General features: G+C 45.5%; 1 protein-coding gene across 1 annotated transcript in view; it reads left to right on the top strand.

The window, feature by feature from the left end:
* The first annotated feature begins 81 nt into the window (after nucleotides 1-81).
* The window catches only part of LOC140733423 (uncharacterized), a 30222-nt gene continuing 11794 nt past the window's right edge, over nucleotides 82-18509 (top strand). Inside the window, exons 1-8 of the mRNA XM_073056734.1 lie at nucleotides 82-338; nucleotides 659-734; nucleotides 834-965; nucleotides 2117-2240; nucleotides 10083-10143; nucleotides 11946-11992; nucleotides 12081-12156; nucleotides 15152-15235. Coding sequence (XP_072912835.1) covers nucleotides 97-338; nucleotides 659-734; nucleotides 834-965; nucleotides 2117-2240; nucleotides 10083-10143; nucleotides 11946-11992; nucleotides 12081-12156; nucleotides 15152-15235 — 842 coding nt within the window. The 5' untranslated portion in view covers nucleotides 82-96. The remainder of the gene's footprint in view (nucleotides 339-658; nucleotides 735-833; nucleotides 966-2116; nucleotides 2241-10082; nucleotides 10144-11945; nucleotides 11993-12080; nucleotides 12157-15151; nucleotides 15236-18509) is intronic.

Here is an 18509-nt window from a genome sequence, read left to right as displayed (position 1 = left end):
AGAATGAAACGTCTCTTCCGTTTTACTTGTGAAAATTAACACCTCCGACCACAAGTGTGTCCTGGCGCCGTCGGAACCTAACTGCCTGTCACAAAGATGGCGTCGGGCTTCCAGTTAAGGAAGCTCGGGCACTTCCTCTGGGCGGACAGCGGCGGGCGCGCCTGCGCGATGAGGCCCGGAGGCCTTGTCGCGTTGGTTGTTCGAATGGAGCGGGAGTGGTTCCGGAGTGGAGGAAAAGTGAGAGGGAGATCTGGGGCGAGAGGGCTGTCCGGGAGGAAAGCAGAGTCCTGGGCCGGAGGGAATGGAGCCAAATCGGGCAAGAACGGCATTCCTGACAGGTGAGGCCATCATCCGCGGACCTCGGGGATCACCTCCCTTCATCATCCCCCCAACCACCTGTCATCCCTCCCCTAACTCCCAAACCCCTTATTTACCCCCTCTCTTTTACCCTTCCCCGTCTCCCACTCCATCTTCCACCTGTTTACCCCTCCTCCCTATCTCCAGCTCCTGCCCTTCCCATCTCCCCCTCTCCCAATACATGTTCCTTCTCCTTCACCCTCCCTATTTCATTCCCCTGCCCTCATCATCAGTACTTTCCTTCACCCATTCCTAAAAGAAAGTCACTGACATTTGATTCCCCCCCCCCCCCCGGCTCTAGGTGGCAGGAATACTCTGCTGTTGGCCAAAGGCTCCCAGGGACCAGGTTCATCGCCTTCAAAGTTCCACTGAAGAAGGTAAGAGGCTGTTTGTCACTGTATGTGTGTGTGTGACAGAGAGCCTGAGAGTGACGAGGGTCTGCAGTGGGCCACTCAATTCTGGATTTCATATTTCAGGTATTTGAAAGCCGCCTGATGCCCCATGAAATCTTCTCGCCGACTGATCTTTTGAAACAAATTAGTGAGCAGCATCAAGAGTTGGGCAAGATTATTGACCTCACCTTTACAAAGCGATATTATGACTCTACGGTAAGAACAAACAGATTTCTACTCAAAGTTTTTGGCCAGAAATAGAGGAAACTGTTGAAGTTCTCTGAGGCAGGACAGAATGACTGATGTCTGCTGATGGTGGCCAAAATGCCTGCTTATGGAGGGACCTTAAGGCTGATTTATACTTGTGCGTCGCATCAACGCCGTGGGTAACGTGTACCCTAAGCTGTACCCTACGCCATAGGGTGACGTGCACCTCTCCAGAAAAGTTACTCACACGTCGTGGCGATGCAGACTGCAACAACTGATTGGTTCGCTTGGTAGCATCGCATTTCCTCCACATTTCCGGTTGCTTCTTCTCCGCCACGTCTGTACACCGATGCGAAACAGATGAACCAAATCGTCAAATCTACCTGCCGACATGCGAAAATGTTTGAATTGCATATCCTCGTCCATGTCTCTCACGAAGAAACTCAACACAGTGGCATAGAAACCCCACCGCCAACTAGCGTTTTGGTGCACACCAACGCATGCTCGCTACAGCATAGAGCGATGCAGCAGTGAAAATCGGTTACACCGTCGCCCGTACGCACAAGTATAAATCAGCCTTTACTGTTAACCAGAATTGTAAAGGTGGCCAATTTATCTTGATGCAGGCCTGTTCTATTTCATTTCTTTCTCTCCCATTACTCATTAACAAAGAAGCTTAGTAATTATCTCCAGAAATAATAATCTTGGCTTGCTTTTTCACAGAAAGGGGTGAGAAATTTCACTCAAAGTTCAAAGTAAAATCTATTATCAGAGTGCACAAATGTCAACACGTGCAGCCCTGAGGTTCATTTCCCACTATCTAATGGGCAGAATCCACTACCTTTTGTGGGATTTTCCACTTGGGCATTGAATTGATTGGCTTACCTCCTCAGTCCTCACTGACACCCATCATTGGGACGAGGGTTGCACTGAAGTAGTTGTGGGACGTTCAGGGGGTGAAAAGCAGCCAGTTGTACAACAGACATTTTGTGTACGGGTGATGGTATGGTCAGCAGTGGACTACAAGGTGGGGGGGATGCAGGCCCTGACTTGTGATTCTATGACCGATTGAATACCAGTATAGGTTCATGGTGAAAAATTTCTACGTGGCAGGCCCCTGTCTTGTGTTGTACAAGTGTGTGTTACGTTTTCTACTGTAGGAGCTGCCAGAGGATTTGCACTACGAGAAGATTTTCACTGCTGGCCATGAGGTACCAAGTGCAAAAAACATCTTAAGCTTCAAACAAGCCGTGAAAACGTTCCTACTGGAGAATATGGACAATGGTGAGTACGGTTCTGGGGAGGTGTGGAAAATGGGCTGTGGGGAGGGAAGGACAGGTTCGAGGAGGGCTTCAGTAGCTTATCTAGACGGCAAGTTGAAGTGGATGGGAACTCTACCAGTGCTTTTTCCCGCCGAGTGGCCAATGATGAGGTTGTGCTGAGCCACTGCTGTCCTGGTGTAGGTTCTCCCGCAACAGTGTTGGCCAGGAACTTCCAGCGTGTAGGCCCAGAGACACTGAGGGGGTACGCAGAACAGTACAGCACGGGAACAGGCCCTTCTGCCCACAATGTTTTGCTGAACCAGCGAAAAAGTAAATGAATAAAACCCCAAAAACTCTTTGTTTCCTTACCCCACAGTGCTTGCTTCGACCTCCTACCCAAGATCCACAAACAGGACTGTCCGGGTGGGCCTATTGTTTCTGTCTGATCCTGCCCCACTGGACTCATGTCCTCATACCTCAATTCCATTCTGTTCCTCTTGGTTCAGTCCCTTCCCACCCACATCCGCGACACTTTCTCATGCTCTCAATCTCAGTAACTTTCAATTCCCTGACCGTCTTATCTTGTATCTTATCTAATCTTATCATGTATGTTCAGTCCCTATGTACTTAAACCTACTATTTCCACAGTTATCTCGACTATACCTCTATCCACCCTACCTCCTGTTTAAAAAAAGAAGCTATCTTCTTTTCTCCGTTTCTTTGCCTCCGCCACAGCTGTTCCCAGGAAGCAACTTTCCGTTCCAGTAGTCCTCCTCCTCTAAGGAACGGGGTTTCCCTCCATTCACTACTGACGCTGCCCTCACCTGCATCTCCTCCGTTTCCCAGACATCCGCACTGACCCCATCTTACTGCTGCCATAACAGTGATACAGTTTCTCTTGTCCTCAGCTACCATCCCATCAGCCTCACATCCAACACATTAATCCTCTGCAACTTCCACCAATGCCATAGAGATTCTACCATTAAACGTATCCTTACCTCCCCCCACCTTATATGCTATTCTCTTGTCTGCTCATCCCTCCTCACTAATCTCCCTCCTGTCACTTATTCCTGCATGTGCCCTAAGTGCTACACCTGCCCATACACCACCTCCCTCACCTCCATTCAGGGCCCCGAATAGTCCCTCCAGGTGAGACAACACTTCACCTGCGAATCTGCTGGGGTTGCCTATTCACCCGTCATAAATTGGGGAACTGCTTCATCGAGCACCATCTGCCACAAGTGGGACTTCCCAGTGGCCAAACATTTTAATTTCGATTCCCATTCCTGCATGTTGATCCATGGCCACCTCATGTGCTGAATTGAGGCCACTCTCAGCGTGGAGGAGTAACCTTGTATCTGGGTAGCCTCCTACCTGATGGCATGACTATCAATTTTTTTTTCCTTCCAGTAAAAAAATTTCCCCACCCTGACCTTTTACTACTTCTCACTTGCCTGTTGCTCCCCCCCGGGTCTCCTCTTTTCTCCCATGGTCCACTCTCCTGTCCTATCAGATTCCTTCTACCCCTTGACCTTTCCCACCTACCTGGTTGGCCTATCTCTTTCCACCGAGCCGCTTTCCCCTGCCCCCACATTGTTATTCTGGCATCTTTCCCCTTCTTTCTCAGTCCTGAAGAAGGCTCTTGGCCCCAAACTATTTATTTATTTCTGTAGATGCTGCCTGACCTGCTGAGTTCCTCCATCATTTTCTGTGTGTTGCCCAAAAACTAACCCCGCCTACCTACACGATGTCCATATACTTCCATCTTCCTCACATTCGTGTGCCTATCCAAACATCTCTTTAAAAACCTCTAATGTATTTGCCTCTACCACTGTACCAGGCATCCACCACTGTGACTAAAAAAACTTACCCCTCACATACCCTTTGAACCTACCCCCTCTCACCTTCAATGCATGCCCTCTGGTATTAGACATTTCTACCCTGGGAGACAGATACTCCCTGTCTACCTCTTTCACATCTCCCCTCAGCCTCCAGGGAAAGCAATCCAAGGTTGTCCATCCTCATGTCCTCTAAACCAGGCAGCACCCTGTTACTACTCCAGATGTGGCCTAACTAGAGTTCCATAAAGTTGCAGCATAACCTCTGGACTTTTGAAGTCGCTACCTCGACTAATAATAACAAGCATTCCGTAAGCCGCCTTACCCACCTTACTGACCTGTGTAACCACTTTCAAGGAGCTGTGAACTTGGACTCCAAGACCTCTCTGTTCAGCAACAGTGATAACAGCATTCTGCCTCCTTGCATTGGCTCTAGCAAGGTGCAACACTTCACATTTATCTGGGTTAAACTGCATCTGCCATTTCAATGCCCATATCTGCAACTGATCTATATGGTGCTGTATCCTTTGCCTATCTTCTAACTATCCACAACTGCACCAATCTTGGTATCATCTGCAAACTTACTAACCCACCCATCTACATTTTCATCCAGGCCTTTTACATATGTCACAAACAGCAGAGGTCCCAGCACAGATCCCTGTGGAATATCACAAATTACAGACCTCCAGCTCAAATATGTCCCTTCGATCGCTAACTTCTAGGCTCAAGCCAATTCTGAATCGAAACAGCCAATTCGCTGTGGATCTGGATTAGCCTCCCATCAGGGACTTTGTCAAGCACCTTTCTAAAATCCACGTAGACAACATCCACTGCTCTACCTTCTTCAATTTCATCACCTTATCAAAAAAGTTAATCAAGTTGATAAGATACGACTTGCCCCACACAAAACCATGTTGGCTCTCCCTAATTAGGCCATGGGTTCCCAAAAACACTCATATATCCTATCCCTAAGAATTTTCTCCAGCAATTTTCCCTACAATTGACATGAGACTCACCGGTCTATAGTTCCCAGGATTTTCCCTTATATAGAGGTAATGTTAAGGAGTTGTGATCACTGTTCCCTAACTGCTCACCCACTGAAAGGTCGGTCACCTGGCCAGGTTCATTATCCAACACCAGGTCCAATACAGCCCCCTCCTCTCATTGGAGCATCCACATGTTGATTTAAGAAATCTTCCTGGATACGCTTAACAAATTCAGCCCCATCTGAACCCCTTACACTAAGAAAGTCAATTAGGGTGGCTATTAGGGAAGTTGAAATCCCCCATGACAATAACCCTACAATTTTTGCACCCTTCCTTAATCTGCTTGTGTACCTGTTCCTCAGTGTCCTAGTGGCTGTTGGGAGATCATAGTACAAACCCATCAGAGTGTTTGCACCCTTCCTACTCCGAGTTCCACCCAAATGGACCCCTCCGTTATGTCTCCCGAGTGCAGCTGTGATATTGTCCCTGATTAGTAGTGCAACTCTACCCCCTCTTTTACCACCCCCTGCTCTATCTTTTCTAAAGCCTTGGAAACCTGTTTCATTAATCACTCATTCCTGCTTCTCTCTCAACCAGTCTCTGTAATGACCACAACATCGTAGTTCCATGTACTGAAGTTAATCACCTTTATCTATAATACACCTAGCATTAAAATACACACAATTCAAATATCTGACCCATCTTACCTGTTATTTTGATTTTTGCCTTTCAATACTTTCCCTACCTTCCTGACTGATCCTTCACTTACTGACCTGGTGATCCGGTTCCCAGCCCCCTGCAAAACTAGTTTCAACCCTCCAGAGTAGCATTTGCAAACCTCTTGGTCAGGATATTGGTTCCCTTCTAGTTCAGGTGCAACCCGTCCGTCCCTCTTGTACAGGTCACCGGTTCTGATGATGCAAGATCTTGAAACCTTGCCGACTGCACCATCTCCTCAGTCACTTATTAATCTGTGCTATCATCCCATCCCTACCTGCACTAGCCTGAGGCACTGGGGGTAATCCGGGAGTAGCTGTGTACTTCCACATCAGCACAGCACGTGACTTGGATTATAACCTGCAGATCATGGGCAGATAGTCACTGAGGAAAAAAACAGGCCCCTCTGCCTACCATGTCTATTCCAACCTTCTACCCCCATTTTGCCCTTCTGGGATCCAGGTGTTCCAGTGCAGGAATCGCAAAATATGGTCACGGAAAACTGGCACATTGGCCTTTATTGCAAAGAGGTTAGAATTTTAAAAATAGTGAAGTTTAGTAACATTTGTAAAAGGTGTTGGCAGAGCCCCACTGGGAATACTGTGGATGGTTTTGATTCTGTCACCAAATATATAGTAACATTGGAGGCAGTGTCGGGGCAGTTGTGAAACATCCACATTACACTAGAGGAGGTGCTTATAGATGGTGTGCCAGTGTAACAGTTGGCATAACGCTTTACAGTGCCAGCGATCGGGGTTCAGTTCCCACCACTGTCTGTAATGTGTGTACAGAATGTTCTCCCTGGGACTGCGGGTTCTCTCCTGCATTCTGAACACTACGAGCTCACGTACTGTGGATGTACACTTGCTGACTGCCCCCAGCACATCCTCGGACTTTGTTGGTTGATAGCACAAACAACACACTTCACCATATGTTTTGATGTACATGTGACAAATAAAACTAATCTTTATCATTAATGAAGCTCATCTCAGCGTGCATAAAGGTAAATCCTTGGGACTGATGAAATACATTCCAGAGCATTGTGGGAAGCTAGGGAGGAAATTCTGTGGCCTTGATAGGGACCACATATCGTCGTTAGGCAGGGGTGAGGTGACAGAAATCTAGTGGGTGACTGATGTTGTGCCTCTGTTTAAGAGGGGCTGCAAAGACACCCTTGGGAACTCCAGGCAGAGAGCCTAACGTCAGTGGTTGGGAAGTCAGTGGAAGGGATTCTGAGAGACACGATCCACCAGCCTTTGTTGGTAGTGTGGCTTTGTGGGGAACTGGGTATCACATATTGCGATGTTGTGAAGAGATATAGAACACAATGTTGTACCGACCCTTAAACCCTGCCTCCCATATAACCCTCCACCTTAAATTCCTCTATATACCTGTCTAGTAGTCTCTTAAATTTCACTAGTGTATCTGCCTCCACCACTGACTCAGGCAGTGCATTCCATGCACCAACCACTCTGAGTAAAAAACCTTCCTCTAATATCCCCCTTGAACTTTCCTCCCCTTACCTTAAAGCCTTGTCCTCTTGTACTGAGCAGTGGTGCCCTGGAGAAGAGGTGCTGGCTGTCCACTCTGTCTATTCCTCTTAATATCTTGTATACCTCTATCATGTCTCCTCTCATCCTCCTCCTCTCCAAAGAGTAAAGACCTAGCTCCCTTAATCTCTGATCATAATGCATACTCTCTAAACCAGGCAGCATCCTGGTAAATCTCCTTTCCAATGCTTCCACATCCTTCCTATAGTGAGGATATAAATCCTATATCAAAAGGATTGATGAGGGCTTCAACCAGGCTTTTGACAAGGTCCTACGCGGTAGCTGATCTTGAAGGTTAGAACACAAGCTTCAGGGTGAGGTAGCCGATTGGGTATAAAATTAGCTAGGTGGCTTGGTTAGGTTGGTAGTGGAGGGCTCTTTCTCAAATTTTCATATCATAATTTGAACTTGTGGTGAGCTGGAGGGACGCCTGCCGGGTCCTCTGTTGTTTGTCCTCTACGTTAACAATTTGGATGAGAATATAGGTAGCAGGTAGTAGTACTAAATTTGGTGGTGTGGTGGGAAGTGAAGAAAGTTGTCTAAGTTGTAACAGGATCAAGATCAGCTGGGGAGGGAACTGGAAGGAAACGGCCAATGGAATTTATTGTAGACTAGAGTGAAGTGATGTATTTTAGGGAAGTTCAACCAAGCAAGACTCTCAGTGCGTGACAGGGTCCTGGGAAGTGTCGCAAGACAGAGTCGTAGGAGTACAAGTACAAAGTTTCCTGAAAGTGGCAGCACAAGGTGAAGAAGGAATATGGTGCACTTGTCTGCATTTGTCAGGGCATTGAGCACAGGGGTTAAGGGTGTCACGATTTTGCTGTAGGGGGAGTTGGTAAGACTACATCTGAAGTTCTATTCATTGATTTAATTATTGGGATGCAGTGTGAGACAGGCCCTTCCAGCCCTTCGAGTTATGCTGCCCGGCAGTCCCTTGACTTAATACTACCGTAGTCTATGCATGGGACAATCTACAATGACTAATTAACCTACCAGTTATTTACCCAGCTATAGGAAAGAAATAAATTTAAACTGGAAAGGATGCTGAAGAAATTCACAGGAATATTAGAGGGACTGAAAAGCTTGAGTTAGAAGGAGAGTCTGGATATGCTGGGACATTTTTCATACAGTGTAGGAGGCTGAGGGGTGACTTTACAGAGGTTTATAAAATCATAAGGGGAATAAATAAGGGTTACAGTCTTTCTCCCAGTTAGGGGTGTCTAAAGCTAGAGGAATGGGGGCAAGTTGAACACGTGCAGGTAGATGGGATTAATTTGGATTGATATCTTTGGCAGAGACCTAGCAGCAAAAGGACATGATTCTGTCAACAAATATGAGGCCTGTGAGATCTTACCTGGAATATTGTGTCCAGTTTTGCTCCGTGCCCAGAAAATAATATAGCGAGTTCAGAAACACAAGATATTCCACAGATGCTGGAAATCCAGAGTAGCCCATACAACATGCTGGAGGAACTCAGCAGACCAGGCAGCATCAATGGAAAGGAATAAACAGTTGATGTTTTGTGCCGAGATCCTTCATCAGCACCGATGAAGAGTCTCAGCCCAAAATGTCATCTGTATTCCTCTCCATCGATGCTGCCCGACCTGCTGAGTTCCTCCAGCATGTTGTATGTGCTACATAGGGAGTTCAGAAAAGGTTCCTGAAATGGTAGGTTGGTTCTACAAAGGGAGGCTCGGCTTTGGTCTTTTATATGGTTTGGAAGATTGTGAATGATTTTACTGAAATATGTAAAATTATTCGTAGAATTGACAGGGTAGTTAAAACAAGGTGGTCACTGTGTCACAATATGGAATCTTCCCTTTAGGACTGAGATGGGAGAAATGCTGTCACTAGGGAGTTGAATTTTCAGAAGACTCATATTTTTTATAATTTCTGAATGTCCGGGAAACCTTTAAATGCAGTGAAGTTTGTAATTAATAGCCAGTTATCATGTGCAAATAGTGGCAGGTATCTTGCACCAAGCTCCCACACAGACCCATCTGATAGTAACCTGATTATCCCTTTCCAGTGATGTTGACTGAAGCATAAATGTTAGTCGGTCATGGAGAAAGCTCCAGTGAACCCCTCAATGAGAGCTTTTCCATCCCGTGCCTCATCTCCAAGAATTCGCTTTTGGTATAGTGCAGCCTCTGCTAGGAAGGTGCTTTCTTTTTCCTTCCTCCTTCCTTTGTCATAGACTCTGGGTTGATAAACATGTAGAATCACTCCTAATCCAGCTTCTAGGCTGCTGTCTGGTTGGGGCCCTTACCTGGAATTCAGACCACCCCTCCCATCAAATTTCTGAGATACCACATCACTTTAGAGTGGAACAGTACTGAGTCCATGCCAGCCATCAAAAACCCAGTTATTCCACAGACTAATTCAATTTGATTCACCCCATCACCCAGTTACTCCACAGACTAATTCAATTTGATTCATCCTGTCAGCTTTTGCTCTCCCCAGATTCTACCACCCATTTATACAAGGGGAGGGTAGAATGTCCAAACTGCAACTAGGTGTTGGAGGAAACGAGAGCACCCAGAGGAAACTTGCATAGCAATAGGGAGAACCTGCAAGCTAGACTGATTCAGAGATCAGTCTGTGAGGCATCAACCCTGACCACAATGTCATAGGTTCAGAGTCGTAAAGCATGCAACTGGGCCATTCAGCCCAGCTGATCCAGTGGACACTCTTCCATATGAAACTCATCCTGTTCATTAGGTGTGGGGGTCCAATCTGCTGTGCTCACTGTTCTGTACTTGTCTGCCTTTAGATAAACTGGTTGGAGTTCATTGCACTCATGGCGTTAACAGGACTGGCTATCTCATTTGCAGGTAGGTTGATGGAGAGTTTTTAATGACTGTAAATGAGAATCATGAAAAGAGCTCAGGAAGTTCTGTACCTAATTTGGAGTCGTATGGCATTGAAAGAGTCCCTTTGGCCTAACTGGTCCCATTTGCCTGCATTTGGCCTATAACCCTCTAAACATTTCCCATCTATGTACCTGTCCAAGAGCCTTTGAAATATTGTTAATGTACTTGCCTCAAGCACTTCTGGCAGCTGGTTCCATACATGGACCACCATCTAGGTTTAAAAAAAAATGTTTCCCCTTGGGTCCCTAATAAATTTCCCCCTTCCCACCTTAAACTTATGTTCTCCATTTCTTGATTCCTAACCCCTGGAAAAATTCACCCTCTCTGCCTGCCATGATTTTATACATCTCCGTAAGATCACTCCCCATTCTACGCTCTGATGAATACAGTCTCAGTTGGTTCATCCTATCTCCATAACTCAGCCCGTCCAGTGCCTGCACCATCCCTGTAAGCCTTTGCACTCCTGTTTTAAATGGCATCTTTCCTACAGCAGGGTGACCAAAGCTAAATGCGATAATCCAAATGTCGCTAAATGCAATACTCCAAATGTTGTACAACTGTCCCCGAGCTGTCCAGTAAGGATATCGTCTCTCAGTACAAGCATTGTCACAGTTATGTACATTTTTGAATAACAAAAAGCAAATTAAACACCAGAGCTTATTTCGAAAGGGATTGGATTGAAGAATATGGATGTCTTGCTAAACCTGTATTGAACATTGGTTGGGAGTATTGTATTCAATTTCACTTACAACAGAGTGTATACGGGAGCACTGGAGAGATTTAATGCATGAAACCAGAAAGGAGGAATTGTATATTTAGGTAAGGATGAGCAAAGGCTAAAAAGTAACCTGAGAGATGTCCTGAAATTAGGTAGGGTTTCCATTTTGGACACAAACATGATGTTTCCACCTCTGGCTATTACTGGAGGCTATTAACCTAATATTCACCAAGAAGTCCAGTTGGGAATCCAGAAGGAACGGTTTGCCTGAAGACTGAGAGTATAACAGTACAGATGACTCAAAGGTTGGTGATGTTGAGGATACTGAAGAAGTTTGCTGGCATGTATTGAGCACTTACAATTTCAGGCAGAGTCATGGCAGAGAGAGTTCAATTTGAGCAAGTGTGAGGTGTTGAATATTTGGAGATCACGTTGTCAGTGTTGAGGGATGTGCAGAGGGATCTTGTGGATAGCTCCCAGAAAGTGGCTGCACAAGTTGATAAGGTGATAAAGTGGCTGTGTGGTCTGCTTGCCTTTATTGGTCATGGCATCAGGTTCAAGAGTTGGGACGTTGTGTTGCAGACTTATAAAACTCTGCACTACATTCAATTCTGCTTGCTCCATTTTAGGAGGGATGTTGAGGCAGATGCAGAAGTTGTTTGCCAGCATGCTGCCTGGATTTGCTTTGAGGAGAGATTGGACAAATTTATTTCCCTTTTATCACAAAGAATCTTGTTATAAGAATGTTGGACACTCCCCTGGTATAAGATAAAGTTGAGCTCATTGTGATCTTGCACATTACTAATCGTCTGCCCTGCACTTTCTCTGTAACTGACCACCTGAGAACGAAATCATGAGGGACATAGATTTGGTGGACAGCATTTTCCCCAAAGTAGGGGAATCCAAAACTATGGAGCATAGATTTAGGGATGAGAGGGAAAATATTTCTGAGGAACTTGAGGGACAAGCTTTGAGTGGTATTGAGTAGGTACGTAGAGCAATAGGACTTGGAAGGACATTGGCTGATGCTGTTTGTTTCTTTCAGGTATCTGATTGATGTGGATGGAATGGACCCTCATGAAGCGATTGACCGTAAGTTTTAGGATTTCACCACCTGGACTTGTTCTTTTGTTGTCCATCAAAATCTAAAATCTCTTCATCCCTGGTTCTTTTTGTCAAGTGTTCAATAGATCCCGTGGACATCCAATTGAGAGGCAGAATTACATTCAGGATTTGTTACAGGGGCCTCATCGAAGGTAAGATCAACAACGCACTCAGCTGCTGTGTTATCCTGGTGTGTCAGCCTGTTTCTGTGTGTCATAGCTGTTACAGCTCGGAAGTGGCATAGGCGCCAACATCAATACCAGCCAAGGTGCCTTCCTGAGCTATTCCCATTGGCCCATATCAGTCCATGAACCTGTCCAAATGTCTTTGTAAACGTTATATTCGTACCCACCTGTATTATTTCCTCTGTGTATGGAAGAATGTGTCCCTTAGCCCCTCTTTGTATTTTTCCCTTTCTCCATAAACACTCTGCTTTCCTAGGGGTAAGATTTGTGACCTTATCTATGCTCCTCATGATATTACAAGGTCATCCTTTAGCCTGCAATGCTCTGAGGGAAACAGTTCCAGCCTATCTGGTCCTTAGAATTCCTTATCCTTATTTTTCACACCCTCCAGTCCAGTCCAGACAGCATCACTGCGAATCCCTTCTCACTCTAGTTTCATCACATCTTTCCTGTAGTGTGGTGATCAGAACTGCACGAATACTGCAGGTGTGGTCTCACCAATGTCTCGCACAGTTGTAACGTGACACTTGTTGCACTGTCTAATGAAGGCAAGTGTGCGAAACATCACTTGGTTATCTGTGCCACAACTTTCAGGGAACGATGTACTTGTTGGACAAACCCAGCAGTAAAACACTGCCCAGGGCCTGGTAATTTGCTGTGTAAGTTCTCCCTTTGTTTAACTTCCCACAATGTACCACTTTGCACTTGTTTGAGTTAACTATTTATTAATATAAATGACAAACAATAGTCAACCCAACATCAATCACAGCAAAACACCATTTTTTGGTTCACTAGGAACTGAACAATATTCCTAGTATGGTCTAACCAGGGTTTTATTGAGCTGCAACGTTACCTTGCAGCTCTTGAACTCAGTTCCCAACTAATGACGCCCAATACACCATACACCTTCTTAACAACCCTATCAACTTGTGCGGCTACTTTGGAGGTAGTCACCTCCAAACCTGAAAAGCTGTCCTCCACTGCTCTCTCCTTGGCTTTTACCACCGAGTTAGCTTTGTATCCAATTGGCTAGTTCACCTTGGATCCCATGTGATCTCATCTTCAAGTTCAAGTCCAGTTTTAATTATCATTCAACCATAAATGAATATAGCCAATTGAAGCAGCTTTCTATCGGAGCCAAGGTGCTAAACACATAGCGTACAGCACAAAGCACACATGGTTATGATTTCAGAAAAAACGTACAGACACAAAAAAAAAGTCATGTCCCTGTGTGGCATGACTAGACTGATGGGAAGTTGTTCTGGTCTAGCTTGTTTTCCCACTGAGTGGAGAGCAGCTCTGCCTTGACATCTCATAGCCACAACTGAGGCGATATGCCTCCCCTGTGAACCAGACTTCGTTACTAATGTCTAGCAGGGTCTTGTGATCACTATCATCTGGACTAGTCTACCATGGTAGACTTTGTCTAAGACCCCACCAAAGTTGATGAAAGTAACATCCACTGCCCTGCCGTTGTCACTTCCCCCAGAAAAACTGATCAGATTTTGGAGACACAATTTCCGAAGCCATAATGGAGACATGAATTTTTCAAGTGTTGGAAACGTCTCGGCTGATCAGATGATTCCAGGTCACAGATGGGAAGTAGTCTGAGGAGCCAGATCTTGCAGTTTCCCTGTTGACTTTAGAACACAGCACAATACAGCCCTTCAGCCGCCATGCCTTAACCTACTCTAAGATCAATCTAACCCTTCTACATAGCCCTCAATTTTTCTATCATTCACGTGCCTACCTAAGAGTGTCTAAAGTGCCTGTAATATATCCTCTACCACAACCCCTGGTAGGGTGTTTCATGCACCTACCATTCTCTGTGTAAAGATCTTCAATATTTATCTCCATTTCTGCCCTGGAAAAGTACTCTGGCTATTCACTCACTCTATGCCTCATTATCTTGAGTGCCTCTATTAAGCCGTCTCTCATTCTCCTTCACTCCAAAGAGAAAAGTCTTAGCTCAGTTAACCTATCTTCATAAGACGTGCCCTCTAATCCAGGCAATATCCTGGAAAATCTCCTCTGCACCCTCTTTAAACCTTCCTATAATGAAATAACCAGAACTGAACAATATTCCTAGTATGGTCTAACCAGGGTTTTATTGAGCTGCAACGTTACCTTGCAGCTCTTGAACTCAGTTCCCAACTAATGACGCCCAATACACCATACACCTTCTTAACAACCCTATCAACTTGTGCGGCTACTTTGAGAGATCTACAGATATGTACTGCGAGATCCCTCTGTTCCTCCACATACCCCAGAATCCTGCCATTAATCTAGTATTTTAACTTTGACTCAGAAAAGTGATTCATTTTGGAAAGTGGAATTTGAGTTCCACCTGCCAGCTCTGCATCCTGCCAGTGTCCCATTGCAGCCTACAAAATCCCTTCACACTATCCACAACTCCACCAACTGTCATCTGCAAACTTATTAACCCATCTTTCCTCTTCCTCATTCAAGTTATTTATTTAAAAAAAATCACAGAGCAGGGAATCTCAAAACTGATCCCTGTGGAATACCAATGGGTCCCCCACCCCCCACTCCCTGACAGAATACTGTCCATCGACTACTACTACCCTCTGCCTTGAGCAAGCCAATTCTGACTCGACACAGCTAAGTTTCCCTGGATCCCATGCCTCCTGATTCTGAAAGTCTACCATGGGGAACTTTATCATATGCCTTACTAAAATCTATACACATCACATCCATTTTTGTCAATGTGCTTTGTTCAATTTCAAAGAATTCAGTCAGGCTTTGATCTGGTTTTGATAAGAAGTAGAAGTTTCTGCTGAAGAAGAGTAGGGTTTATTTGCACCTAAAGTGCAACGTGACATGAGGAAATTGGATTTAAAATTCTCACCTTTTAATGATTCTTTTCTTCACAGCCACTGTATTTGGCAAAAGGAGGTCATGTTCCCCCTGCAATCTCATGTATGATTTTTCTGTTTCATAGCAATAAAGGAATTGATGTCCTGACTATTTGCACAAAGCAGATTGGACAATTCAGCCTACAGTCTATGTCTGCACCACAAGACAGGTGAGTAATGGCCTGTGGCATGTCCAGCAGGTGCTGGTATAACGGTTTGCACCCTCTCTTTGTGCTTGTTCTGTTGCAGGTAATTCAGTGTCCATTGAATGTGAGATCTTTAGCTGATACTAGTAACGTGGGTGGGGGGTGGGGTGGAGCAGGCACAGGCAAGCACGGTAATTTGTGCAAGTTTTAACTAACTCAAGCATTAAATATATGAGATTCACTCAGGTGGATATGACTTTGTGTTAGGAAATGAGTTGGATTGAAGTGTCAGTGGATAAGCATAACTAATTTTAAAATTCTTAGTTATGCTGAAGTCATTGGGTGAATGTTATATATTGAGGGAAGGTCGATGACAACAATATTGAGTAGGATCTGGGGAAAACGAACTCAGTGTTGCTGTTTGGGGACAGATTAAAGGCCAGCTGGTTAGAGTTCAGAACCTGCACATTCTCATGAGGAAAGCAAGGTTTGGGAACTTTGCATGACAAGATACCATCAGGTTAATAATTTAAAAAAGAAGAAGAAAGCGTGTGGATAGTCAGAGGCTTTTTCCCAGGGCTGAAATGGCTAGCACGAGAGGGCACAGTCTTAAGGTGCTTGGAAGTAGGTACAGAGGAGATGTCAGGGGTAAGTTTTTTACTCGGAGAGTGGTGAGTGCAGGGAATGGGCTGCCGGCGACGGCGGTGGAGGTGGATACGATGGGGTCTTTTAAGAGGCTGCTGGACAGGTACATGGAGCTCAGAAAAATTGAGGGCTATGGGTAACTCTAGGTAATTTCTAAGATAAGGACATGTTCGGCACGGCTTTTTGGGCCGAAGGCCCTGTATTGTACCGTAGGTTTTCTATGTTTCTGTAAATAGTCATCCACATGGGTTTACCAGAGTGCAATGGAATATGTTTGCAGATAGTATCCGTGAGCCCAGACTGTTTGGGTGAAGATCATCGGGTTTGAAAAGTGTGGCGCATTCCCAGAATAGATTAAAGTTGTCAATGAAACCAAAGTTCCGTGCTTTACGTTGCATCTGAAGCCAATCATGCAGACTGAGGAGCTGTTAAAACGCCCAGATCCATAACCCAGCATGGGAATTGGTCCAGAGATAAAAAGTCCTTGCCACTGATTTTTAGAAATCATTATTGTCAGTTCGTGCAGCTTAGATTGTTGTTGAACAACGCCATTTGTGACAATGTGGACAACGATCCATTTTACAGACGGGTGGTCAGTTAACAGGCAAGGGAGTTCGGTGCTGGGAAAACAAACAGTTACACTTAGCTATGACTTGATGTTCCTGATAATGGAGTCGCCAGTTATCAGTGTTGTTAGGAGTGTAGGAGAAGAACATAAGAGATAGTAGCAAAAGCAGGCCATCTGGCCCGTTTAGCCTGCTCCGCCATTCAATAAGATCATGACTGATCTGGCCATGGACTCATCGCGTACCTGCCTTTTCACCATAACCCTTAGTAACCCTGCTATGCAAAAATCTATCCAACCTTGTCTTAAATATATTTATTGCCCACTGCTTCACTGGGCAGAGAATTCCACAGGTTCACCACTCTCTGGGAAAGGCAGTTCCTCCTCATCTCCATCCTAAGTCTACTCCTCTGAACCTTGAAGGTATGTCTGTGAACCTGGAAGACTGTGGAATTTGCGGTGATGTTGCAGCCCGGGAGGTAGCCAGAAAGGTACCCCTCATGGGGCACAGTGGAGGTGTGGAGGTGTCTACTGGTGGTCCGAGTGGTGTGTAGCTGGTGGCGGAGAGTGTCTCACCACTTACAATGGAGTGTCTGGTTCCCTGGGCAATGGAGGATGAGACAAGCCAGTCAACGGGGAAAATTGCCCGACCAAAACATTGAATCTATTTTGTAGTTGGATTACTTGTGTAGTTGGAGGGGTGGAGTGTTTATTCCTTCCTACAACTAACCAAGGTCCCACTAAGCAGGGAGTTACATCCTGATTGATGCTTTAGACTTGGCTCCCAGTTGATTCCAGTGCTCGTTAAGCTCGGTTAGAGCGGCCTCCAAACAAGGAGCGGTGGAACTGGGCCTTGTCCAATCCAGGGTTCAGTGGAGTCTAGCTCTTCGGCGATGACGGTGGCGCCCATAGTGATTACAGAATTGAGGAGTGATGAGGTTGGGATATTCTCCCGTCTCGTACAGTGATTTTCCAGTCGTGGCAAAGACAGCCCTTGCGAGGCAGTGAAAGGTGGTATGATCTCAGTCTCCGTGCTGCTGAGCAAAACAGGAAGTAATCTTTTGCCAGATATGCCACGAAATTTGATTTGCGCCAGAACAGTGCCAGGCAGCAGGGAGGGTTGTGCCTGTGGTGGAGCTGGCTGAGTCTACAACTCTACAGCCTCTCTTGTTCCTGTGTATTGGAGTCAGTGATGCAACCAGTCAGAATGGTCTCCATCATGCGCCTGTAGAAATTGGCAAAAGTCTTTGGTGACCTACCGAATCTCCTCAAACTCCTAATGAGCAGAGCCGCTGGCGTGCCTTCGTCACTCTCAGGGAACGATGTACTTGTACCCTGGGTTTCTCCGTTGTACAACGTTCTCCAGGGCCCTACTATTTACACAGCAATCCTGTCCTGATTTTGGTGTAATCTGCAAGTTTATTAATCTTGCTGTCTTCATTCTAATCCAGAATTGTCTTCATTGCCTATATTAACAATTGACCCAGTCCTCCCATCTGAAAAACAAGCCTCCACTACCATCCTCTGACTCTGTCCACCAAACCAACTTTGCATCCAATGAATTAGCTCTGGATCCCATGTGATCTCACCTCTAGACCAGCCTGCCCTGCAGGATCTTGTCAAAGGTGTTAGTTCGTCCATGTTGACAATATCTACTATCCTGTCCTTGTCAATCTTCTTTGTCACCTCTTCAAAGAGCTCAGTTAAATCTGAGTTTCAATCTCCTACGCACAAAGCCATGCTGACTATTCATAACCAATGCCCTGCTTTTCCATATGCGGGTGGATCCTCTTTCAGAATCCCCACCAATAACTTGCTCACCACTGATATTAGGCTCACTGGCCTGCAGTTTGTTGTTACGGTCCTTTAATAACTCTACCGTCAGTTTTCCAGACTGTTGTAAGTTAGACACTCGATGGTCATTGCGGACCAGTAGTCAGAAGGAATTGTCTCCATACTGCGTGACTGAAACCGCAGATCTGCTAGTAGCTGATGCTCTCACTTGTGTGTTGTAATCATATGGGACAGGGCAATAGTGTAGAGGTTAACATAACACAATTACATTGCGGCTGCTGTCTGTAAGGAGTT

The sequence above is a fragment of the Hemitrygon akajei genome, chromosome 1 (genome assembly GCF_048418815.1).
Source record: "Hemitrygon akajei chromosome 1, sHemAka1.3, whole genome shotgun sequence".
NCBI classification, from domain to species: Eukaryota; Metazoa; Chordata; class Chondrichthyes; order Myliobatiformes; family Dasyatidae; genus Hemitrygon; species Hemitrygon akajei.
The sequence above is the reverse complement of the archived record's forward strand: the minus strand, read 5'-3'. Positions and strand labels throughout refer to the sequence as shown.